General features: G+C 39.8%; 1 protein-coding gene across 1 annotated transcript; it reads right to left on the minus strand.

The window, feature by feature from the left end:
- Positions 1 to 901: 901 nt before the first annotated feature.
- Positions 902 to 11,324, minus strand: P4HA2 (prolyl 4-hydroxylase, alpha polypeptide II). Its single transcript, XM_009698560.1, has 7 exons — positions 11,220 to 11,324; positions 9,364 to 9,460; positions 7,037 to 7,188; positions 5,368 to 5,505; positions 3,917 to 4,156; positions 1,969 to 2,180; positions 902 to 1,129 (listed from the first exon to the last, which is right to left on the minus strand). Exons 1-7 carry the CDS (start codon positions 11,299 to 11,301, stop codon positions 902 to 904), a joined length of 1,149 nt encoding a protein of 382 aa, XP_009696862.1. The 5' UTR covers positions 11,302 to 11,324.
- Between the last annotated feature and the right edge of the window lie 205 nt (positions 11,325 to 11,529).

The following is an 11,529-nucleotide window of genomic DNA, read 5'->3' on the forward strand; positions in this document are numbered from 1 at the left end:
TCCAGAAAAATCAGACAAGATAGTTACTAACTTTGCATTAGGTAGCTGCTTTTTCATTGTGTGCAGTCACTAGAATTCAGGTATTAAATCAAAACTAGAGTTCCCACTTAAAGCTGCTGCCTTTGAATTAGATCTACACTTAGCACACTGAAGCTGTTGCATCTGTTTCTCTGCTGCCCAGACAGTTATCTAGGTGCAAAAGTCAGATCTAAAGTGCTCTGGGAGAATGGCTGCATTGTGCATTTATCCTTACAAGTACTCCGTCCTTCTCAAGCGCCAGACTGGGAATTACTTAAGAGCATAAATGATTTCTCCCCTCTGTGTTAACTGTATCACATTATTCCTAATGAGCTGTGTGTGGCTTCAGGAGGACACCACAGTTCCACTCAAGGATGGCCCATGGCATCTAAAGTGCCTGCCTCTGTGAAGGTCTAAACTACGGTTTAACACAGAAGCAGTGGATTCTAGGTTACCTGAAGCAAAACCACAAACCTCTAGGATCATCTTCTAGCACAACTTAAAAAACCCTATTGTTTCTTCCCACTTCTGTTGGGATTGGGTCTTTTTGGGATGTGGGCTTTTTTATTTTTGTTTTGAAGTTCGGCTCCATTTCAAAAGGCAGACTTCAGCTACATTGGACACCTACTCCTATCACTGTAAGCCAGTCATCTACCTCTTCAGGTCTAGTCCCTAGTTTCCTAAAAAGTTTCTAAGCTATTTACTGAGAACTTTGCATAATTAAGTGCAATGATGCATAAATACCTTCAGGAGCCTGGGTTTTACAGTCCTACATCACCAGGCAGTTTTGAAATCATTCCCCTTAGGCTCACAGCTGCAGTGTATCATCTGTAGTACAAAACCAGACCTTTCAAATCCTTTGCCTAATCTTTGCTAATAGAGATTAAAGCACAGAATTAGCAGTCACTAGTGAGATGGAAGAGGGGAAACTTACTCTTGGCTTAGCTAGTTGTTTAATTTTCTCAATTTCTTCATCAGACATGACATCATAGTATCGTACAATATGAGGGCTATCCCATTCATCTTCTTCCTTAAAGGGAGCTATGAGCAGATGAGGGTTTCTGTTTCCATCGTGGTACCTACAAAACAGCCTTTTCTGTCTCCGAGGTGTCTGAAACAAAACACCAAATACAACATTGTTTGCTCAACCATTTCATGAACTTAAAACAGGAAAGACAAAAAAAAGAGATTAATTCCACAAACACTGTAAAAGCCATCAGCTGACTAGCAAATTTAAGAGGTAAGCATGAGCGATCCTGCAATTTACTGCAAACGAAAACCAATATACGCCATTCAAGATACCACTGAGTAACATCTGAAACACTAACCTTTAGGAGAATTAAAATCATAATAGACTACTGATTAAACAAATAACTATACAAACACCCAGCTGTAAAAAAAAAGTCTGGTTCTTATAATTAAGACTATGCAGATGGAATAAATTGATTCCATTCCCTGCACTGAAAATTAAAGCCATGTGTGTTGAGAGGTACTAGAGACTGCTTGGTCAAAATAGTCACCCCAGAAGGACATGTGTTTAACATGCACAAGGGAAGGAATAAGGCGATTCCACAAGTGTGGCAAAGCATAACCAGTTCTCAGTGGAAAAAGCCTCCTAGTATATCTGTACAGCCAGCATTTGAAACAGCTGAGCAGCCAGACTGAGGAGAACTAATTTTTCAACAACCTTTAAGAGGTATATTTGAGAGTTGTTTTTCTGTCTAGGATTAACAGCTAAAGACAGAGTCTTCAACAGCTAAATCTTTAATCCTTAACAGCTAAAGATAGAGAGGCCAAGACACAAGGTAAAATTCTCAGCCTGGACAGAATGACATTTAATTTCTTCTTAAAGAGAGACCTTCACAGAAGGAAAAACTCAACATGTCCCACCAAGCTTAATCACCCTTAGGCAAAGGCAGCATAGTCAGGGAATTCTTGCCTTTCTCTTACCATTTTCACGCCTTCACCTCGGCAAAGGGCCTCATAGATATCACGCTCTGGCAAGTAGTCAAGAGGTCTCTCATAGGCACCACTTTGCACCACTGGTTCTGTCGTCATCATGGTCTTGTTTATTGACTTCTCTTTCTCCTTCTCTTCTCTCTCCTTCTCCAGCAACTTCTCAAAGTACCGCAAGTTACTGCCTGCTCTCTCATGAGTACTGTCTTCATTGGGAGAAAAACAGACAGAACCAGCAATTTACGCAGTCTCAGGAACTGTTAATACAAATAAATCTTTGTATCAAGACAGCAATAATTCTCCCCTTCTTAAAGCATCATCAGGCAACTAAAAGCATTGGGTCCAGTCTGCACTGAAAAGCAGCACTGGGAAGTTTCTGTCTTTGCAGAGGGAAGGTAGGCACAGTCTGCAAAAGAATCTTTTCTGGAAGGACCCATCACAAAGCTTGTATTCCAAGAAAAAAAAAATAGTAGTTTTTGGTCTTCACAGTCCTCCTTCTCTCTCAACTTTTCTGCCCAGTTCTACCCAAGATAAGTAGATCATAGAGCTTACCAGCAGAGATCAAGCTCGGCTACTTGTTGCACCCCTCCTCTCCACCATGCTTCTCACCCACACCGCACAAGCATGCTTTAACCAAGGACTGCAGTGGAGTGCCAGCCATGGACTTCAGTCCCAAAGACCTCCTCCAGAGTTGGGAAGCTCAGAGGTATGCACTACCACTTAACAGCCCACCTACTGCATCCACCTCTAGACATTTGTAACAGGTTCATCTGGGAGGTATCCTGGATTACTAGCATCATTGCACCTATCATAAGTGATTTATTTATGATGTTGGTATGAATCAATAAACACTATCAATAGATCTTTACCCAGCCTAACTAAGCAGGAACAGTTCCCTGTTCACCAGTGTTTCTGGACACTGGAACAGTTTCTTTCCCTTCTGGCCTCCCCAAGCTTACTGTGTTTACCTCCTAGAACTAACCGAGAAAGCTGCTGCAGTAACCACTCATTAGAGCATATGCTAACAGCAGCCAGAAAAGGAAGCTGAGCCCAGAGCAGAAGTTGCTGCTCCCAGAGGGGACTGCCAAGTCTGTTCCTCTTTTTGGTGCTGGTAAGGATTTTGCATTCTGCTATCAGTGCTAAACCCTACTGCAAAGGGAGCTAGATTCAATAGATATTCATATTCTTGTAAATTTTAATCTATGAATTCCAATGTCTGCAGAAATTAGACTGATAGATATTACTGAAAAGAAAGGCTTCACCTACACTCAGAATGTGGCAACATCTAAATAAAGAGCCACAGATTACTAAAAAATACAAATACATAACACAGTAGATGTTAACTCTAATTGGGGAGGATAAACCTTTCCAATGCAGGAAACTAGGCAAAGTTGGATAGAAAGCAATGCTTATTTGCTTACTCAAGAGAAAGCTAGAAACAGACCAGAGATAAAAAGGAGGTTTTAAAAAACCTCAATCTGTTGTGAATATCCAGAAATAAATACTTTAAGACCTCAGGCAAAGCCCTCTTCTGGCATCAAAGAGCACCTGCACTGAGGAATAAAGAGGAATATGTGAAGTCAGTAGGACTTTACAGAAGATACAGCACTCCGCGTAAGTCCACAGTAGCCTTGATCTCCACTCGAGACAACCCAGGCTCTAACCATCACCAAACACAACCTCTCAATACACTGAAGGAAAGCCCACAGGTACTGCAGTCAGACACACATTTGGTCTTTGGGTAACTGCAGCATGGACTATGAGATAGCTTGTTAAAGATACTTCATGTATAAGTAGACTTTGTTTTTCCCTATGTTTATTTTAAGTCATCTGGCAGTATATCGTTCCAGTCAGCTCACCAGTACGTATGGGCCATGACTGTTCTTGGCTCTGTTGCTGGCAAGACTCCCCAGCGCTAGAATAGCAGGTTTTTTGTTCTTACCAAGGGATATCAGACGTCTGGTAAGCTCCATGGCTCTGTGTAAATCCCCAAACTGGAAAACAGCATAGCTGAGATAATCTAGGATCTCCACTTTGCTGACTGTTGTATCCTCCCCCTCATCGTGTTGTTTTAAGGCTTGCTCCATCCAGAGTACTGTGTGATAGTAGTCTCCGTCATTGTAAGCAGTCTTCCCCATACCAAAGCAGTCACCTACTGTCAAAGAGGATCTGTATTTTGTTCCTAAAACCAAAAAGATATCTTTAAGCAATCCACACAGAAGCACCTTAGCCTTCAAATACATGGGGCACATTGAGGAATATCTGTAAACACACTTTCATCATCCTAAAAGGCTTCCAAAAGAATTAGTCGACAATATTTTACACTGTGGACGAAACTGATCACCTTCAGAATTAAGATTAAATTCTATCCTAATTCTGTGGCACTAATTCCTTTGGAAACCAAGAGATGTTTAACACAAAAATTAGTTTTAAGCTATTGTGTTTTCTGTTGTAGACAAAGGTAGAGCAGACTAACAGCTTAACAGATTTTACTTAACCTACAAATTAACACTGTCAGACGATCAGAGAAGCCTGACTATGTGCAGAGCTAGCTTGCTTCCTCTTTACTAGAGATGTATATTTGTGCATAAGCAAGCTGATGCTTATTTAGACAAAGTGAGTATCCATTTGACTAACTGTGCACTGATTTCCGGTTGCTCCACCTCAGGAGATGCACAGATAAGACTTAAAATTAAGTTCATTGTTAATAACCTACAAATAATAACTAAAACTGTTTTATCAACTCATCTACCCACACTCTCCTGAAGCCTATTCAGTTTGTAAACAGTGTGAGGCTAGTAAGCATAACCTGTTTCAGCAAGTCTCTCCTAAGCAGCAGCAACAAACACTTATCAGTACTCAGCTGCCAAAACACTGAAGGATCTCAATGTATCTATGTACTTTTCAAAACATCTCTGTGGCAAAAACTGTTAATCTCCATTTCAACCAAAGCCTCATTGGAAGACCACAGCAAACAGAGCCAAATATTTTAAGAGCCAGAGCAATGAATTACAGAGCAGTTTCTTCCCTTGGTTCGTAAGTTATCTGGGACAGGAAGTACCCATGGTATTTGCTTACACAGTAATCAGCACAAGAAAGTATGTTGTCCTTTGCTGTTTTGGTATAGCGATAAAAGAAAACCTGGATTTTTATAAAAGTAATACTAACTAAAAAGTGCTGCTTGAGCTGGTCACTGTAGGCCGTGGTTCCTTGGCTTGGGTGGGAACAACTTCAAGGTAGTTCTCAAAGTGCCAAAGTAGATACATCCTCAAGCAGCTAAGCCGCATGGACTCTCAGCACCGTGGCCCTTTGCTGAAAAAGGACTTCTGGAGAGAGCTTGAGGACATTACCACTTCCTTCCTTTTAAAGGAGAGGAGACCTTTGTGCACTTACCTGGTAAGTTTCCTCGAGAGAGAGTTTCAGGATCCAGTTTGTATGTGTCCTGCAGGCGCATCAGAGCCTTTGCAGCTCCAGTCTCATCTTCTTCAGTTGGAAAAAACTGACGCTGAATTGTAAGATTTGCAATAAAGCCTTTGCAGTAAAAGGGAAAGATGTTACTTCCAGAGTTCGCGTAAATATCAGTACCAGATTAACACAGATGAGGAAACACCTGCTTTGTTTTGGGAATTGAGATTCAAATAATTCCAATTTAAAGCTCCTTATTAGGCTCTCAAGATAAAATCATTTCCTTCTGTCCCATTTTAAGAAATATAGCTCACAAGCAAGGGATAAAGGATAAATAACTAAACCCCGCAGTTTCCTTGTGCCACACTATTACTAAAGTACAATGTGAATCTAATGATCTTCATTTTCCTGTAATGTCTCCTCCTAGCATGAAAACTTAATAGCTTTCATCAGTTCTCTTGCAATATCCACAGAGACAACTGCAGATTATAGTACCGGACAATGATTTCAGACTCTGGACTCCAACCTGTAAAGTCGTAAGAGCTTTTCAAATCTCAGCTCAAGGGACAGAGACCCTGATTGAAGATGCCCTAAGTAGGGGCAGGACCTTACTCAGTAAGAGGCTTTTAAATCTGACAAGTAAAACCAAGTGATATGTAGAAATAAAATAAAGTGCACTACATAAACATATCAAGGTTACACAGCAGGTTGGTTGGGCAGAAGTGGGGGCAATCAACTGAAGAAAAGCAACTCAACCATTTCCAGTGATGCAGCAAGCAGAACTGGAAAAGAAAGCCTTTAGAAAAAGAATTAGTGACAGAAGTACTCAATAGAATTGAGTATTTTATTTCCATCTAGGATGACTATTCCAGAAGGCAATAAAAATCTTGGCTGAAAAAAAACACTTCCAAGTACCTAAACTTTAGCATATGCAGTGTAGAAAGGGAAAACATGCAGTATTCTACATGAAAAACATAGCCTCTTCTCTCCCTTACTTTCAAGGAGTCCAGTAAAAATAGACCTCCATTTAAAAAAAAAAGCTATGTAAGCAAATTCAGGCAGATACTTTGACAATATGATGCAAAACCAAAGATTAGTACTGGAAACATTTGATTTAGAAGGATAGGTTTACAGATAGCTATTGTATATTATCCTGTTATCAACAGACTGACTACAGCATCTGCCAACTCTTAATGCTAGGGCTGATAGAAATTCCTTCAACAATTCAGTATGGGTCTCATTTTGATTCTTAAGTCTTTTCTGCTGATCAACATGGTCAAAAATCAATGATCACCAAAAGAAGGAACAGACTGGGGAAGCAGATGAGTAAGTTATATATAAAGGCACATAAAAGCTCAGGACTAGGCATAAAACAATAGTTGCCGACACAGCTGACAACTGTAGCATATCCTATTCTCCCCTTCTCCCCAAACAAAAGGGGTAACTGTTTGAGTCTTGACTGAGATATTTTTCAGTGGCAAGTTTCATTTACTTGGGTAACCAGTAAACAAGAGGCCAGTCATTAGTTTAAGTTTCAAACAAACCCGGCAATAATATTTAAACCACAGCTGAGTTTGCAGCTTTCCAGACTAGAAGGAGGATAAGCAACAGTGTCATAAGGCTACCTCCTGATATCTTCTCCCCTATAACTCCTTACCATTTGTTGTATCCTGAAGAACGAGGTTTTCCAATTCCAGCCAGTCAGTATTTAAACGCTTCACCAGCTTATATGCATTTACAGGATGTGCTAGATACCCTTCTGGATCAGAGGTTGATTTGCTAGTCAGTATATCCATTTTTTCAGCCCAGCTGGAATGAGAAGTGTACGCCTCAGAGCGATTTATGAATGTGCATGTCTTCCTTCTTAGGTCATTCTAAAAACACAGCTAGAATCAATTTACTGCCGCTTTTACCATCATAACCAGCTTTCAACTTCACAAGGATAAAGCACAACTGATTATTTTAATCACAATAGTCTTTCTTTTAAAAGGAATTTGCTTCCCTGCTCACTATTTTAAGCCTTACTACAGTAGGCATGCATCTCACAATGAGTTTTAGCCATCAATTTTCAGCATACTGCACTTCAGAAAAATGTTACATAGCACACAATCACTGTGAATGTCATTTATCTCTCTTAGTAAAAATACAAGCATAAATAAAATTCCAAGAGCTTCTCAGCTTTATGGAAACTAAACCATAAGCTTTGATTTTCAGACTGGAAACCTTCAGACAGTACAGTCAGTCACCTAGATTGCACTGTTGGTCAGCTTCAAAGCAGTAGTAGGAAACTTCATCTTCTGTGTTACAGTACATTTGAGCTGCCAACTACACCGCTGATACTATAGTGAGAATTTCTTCTGTTGCTCTTCATATTATCCCTTAACAAGAATGTTTGGCCAAGCTGTGTGTTCCTCTCTCCAGTACTGAATAGGAAGAAAACACTGTTGAGATCAGCTAACAACCGAGCATAAGAAATCCCCTTTGAGCCTGTAATCTCAAACTCAGCAAGCCATGAACGAACATCGGTTACAAACAACTTTACATAAGCACAGGTAAATACTGTCAGACTACTTGGCTTCTTTTACCATCATGTTGCAACAGAAAACAGAAGTAAGATTACTTTTCCAGAGATCCTTTGCAGGGATATCGGATTAACAACATAATTCAGACCAGTGTCACCTGCAGACTCTTTTTAATTTAGACTTTCACTACTTCTAATATTTATTTTGCAAATTAGTAAATACAGTCAAGTTCTAGTCTCTTTACTCACATCACAACGTGATTTTGAATCATAAACATATCTCTGGAGCTAATAGACAAAATACCGAAAAGTGTTACCATATTCAAGTGATAAAATTTAGCACCTGTGTTACAAAGTATATGGCTCATACACTAGCAGGGTGCAAGGGCTCAAATACTGACACACTGATAGAAAACTCTTGCTTACAAACACACCAAAATACAAGTCAACTGAAAATCTAACACATTAAAAAAAGCACTTGGATAAGTCAGTCCATGAAAAGACTTTTTTTTAAAAAAAAGACCAGTTTATGCATACGATTGAACTGACATTCTCTTTAACAATACGTGAAAAGGAGACTGCTTTTCCTCAAAAGGGCAGCTTTTCAAGAAACGAACATTTGTGTACACAAGTGACAAGGAATTCCTACCATTTCACTACTCCATAGCCCCGTCCCTACCCTACACCCCTAAAGGGAGATCAAACTGCCACATGTAGCCTGGAGTTCAGAAATTCTTTGGAAAGCATGGCTCCATTTAGTGGCACTCAGCGTTTCTGAACCTGGACCTCATTTAGACTATTCTAGTGTCACGCCCTATTACATATTACTTTCAGTTAGATAAGTATTAACAGTCTTCCTAAGGGACACAGAAAACATCAGTTGTCAGCAAGCGCCTTTCAAATGATCTAAGCAACCAGGATAATATCAGAGAGGTGCTGTAGCCAGGTCAGCAACCAAAGAGAACAAGGCAGGAGAGCTGTCCCTGAGGGCAAAGCCAACATGGGAAGGAAGCTGGGGATTTGGTGTATGCTCCACTAAACAATACAACCGGCACACTTTGCCACTGTAAGCAGTGCTGATGCCGGGAAACAACAGGTAGCGCAGAGCATTGGCACCCAGAGGCACTTAACTCACATGGACAAGGCTCCTCTGAGATGAGTAGCGTCTTTTCCACAGAAGCACTGTGATGCTACAAGGACAGGGAAAAGTGGGAAAAGCCCAGCAGACAACAGTTTCTAAACAAGCAAAGAAAGTCCGAACGATATCTGAATTGGGGTCCGCCTCTCCGCAGGTTCATGGGACTAAATTACAACAAAGTTAGTACCTATGGTCTCACTGTGAGTATCTACTGAGGAAATACTAACAAGATCCAGCAGCAAAGAGTGACAACAGAAAGGTGTGGTGTAACCGAACGCAGATGAGCCATTTTGTCACCCTTCATTACACAAACCTCTCGCCCTACCTTTTAATCTGAGAGAGCTTGTTCTCTTCTGCTCGGATATATTCCTTTAAAGACTGTACCAAGTCTTTCTCCGCATAAATCAGGTCTGTCATTTGACCTAAAAACAGAGTATGAGTAAGTGTTAATCAGACATGAAAAAAGTAACAATTTCCAACAGCAGAGAAGACAGAATGCTCTAGGGCTATTAAAACCACCACAAAGAACAGACAAATTAAGGGTGTGCACTTCAATGCGTGTAAACTACAAAAGCTATTATACATACAGGTCTGGCATTCAAATGCTTCAAGGGGCTTTTAAAATCCCAACTTCAATGGCTCACGTAGCTTTGCTGTGACCCTTCCACTGCCTCTGAATTACTTTTAGTATTACAATTGTACGCAAGACAATCAAAAGAACTGTTTGCTTTAACTCAATAGTTGTATTAATGTCAATGAAAGATTCAAACAGTTGCCAAAGCATGTGTTCCACATATGGACATAGATTAGGTCACACTAATAAATTATTATTCTAACCATTGGCATCACTTAAAATTACAGCTTTTCAATATGGGTAACTGTGGAAACGCAACCTAACATTAAGAATAGAGGAATTTCAGACTAATGTTTATAGACTGACACACACTCTCTCCTAATTAGCATTAGTGGGAATTGCTAGCATGTCAATCCTAATTGCTATGACAAATTTCGCTTTTCAAAGACCAAACACTGAAAGACCGGATGAGATTTTATAAATGCAGCCACAGCTTTAGTTTCAGCTTCAGCATTCCAAAGTAATTACTAATGAGGCATGATTAAGCAGATGGAAGTCAGCAGGCTGTGCTATTTTCAGAGTTAAGAAAGGTCCAAAAATAGGTAAGCATAAAGAAAAGGTGATCCTTCACAGTAGCTTTGTACAAAAAAAGCTACTTAGGAAAAAAGAGAACCAAATAATACACATGTAGTTAAATACTGTTTAACCAACTCCAGAGCACAGGAGCATGTGCTGGAGACTGGTAGTGAAACACCACTCTGCCTTGCTCTGGCTGAGTAGTTCCACACAGTGGCACAAAAAAACACCAAAACACCGGAGTTTTGAGTTTTACCATTCAGAAACATAGCTCCACTGAGCTCAAAGCAAGTGCCAGAGAAGAGCCAGCTGCAGTTAATCAGTCTCTAATATCCTTATGGGGGAACTGCCCACACTATTCCACAGGAAAACATCAGACCAAGTCACAGCAGAAAACTCAGTTTATGCTTATTTTTAGGCTCTACCACAATCATACATGGTTGTATCACAGCTATTACAATGCAAGAACTAAATTGTCACAAAAATCAATTTATTTCCAGGATTTATGATTATGTGAATTCTTCAGGATTTACCCAGGTCTTACAAAACACACATAAGGGAAGGGGGATATTAATTTTTCCTTCTGACACCTAACTCCAGCTTTTTGAGAAGACAGGAGATTTCAGGTTCTGTGAAAGAAAATATTTCACATATTTATCACTTGAATAATTTTCATAAATCAAATTGAGGACTAAATTTTTAGCATAAGGTTTGTACTGTGTTCAAGATGACAACAGGTGCACAATTCTTAATAAAACACAGGTACTGTCTTATTTTACTGACAGAGCCCCCAGAGAAACTTGTATCATGTTGGTCACAATGTGCTAAGTCACCCAGCTGCAAACAAATTGCACTGACGGAAGACTTGCAATGCAGCATAGCATCAGGGAAGCAGAAGAGCAGCTTTTCCTAATGTGGACAGTGTTTGACAGTACCATATGAAGAAAGCCATATGCTACAACCATAAACTTCAACAGTTTTGGCAATCACATTAACTAAATCACAACATCGTGCATTGTTTTTTTCCATACCTATGGAGGTGAAGAACTCTGCTTCTGTGTGCCAGATTGAAAAAATACAGGTGAAGAACATCAACTGCAGCCAGGGCTTCATCTTCCAGATAGCTCAAACCTGTAACAAATTAAAAGGAAAAAAAAAAGGAGTAAAAATTATTAACTTATTTGTGAGAAAAAAAAAACAAGGCATTAATCTCCATCTTCAGTCATTTCACCCTCATGAAAGTTATTCAGGTCCCTGAAAGACTGAATTCTAATCAGTAAAGCTTGAAAAAAAGTCATCTTTAACCACAGGAGCTGTTACTTAACAGTCTCAAATGCTATC

This window comes from Cariama cristata, unplaced genomic scaffold (genome assembly GCF_000690535.1).
Source record: "Cariama cristata isolate BGI_N322 unplaced genomic scaffold, ASM69053v1 Scaffold8844, whole genome shotgun sequence".
Lineage (NCBI taxonomy): Eukaryota > Metazoa > Chordata > Aves > Cariamiformes > Cariamidae > Cariama > Cariama cristata.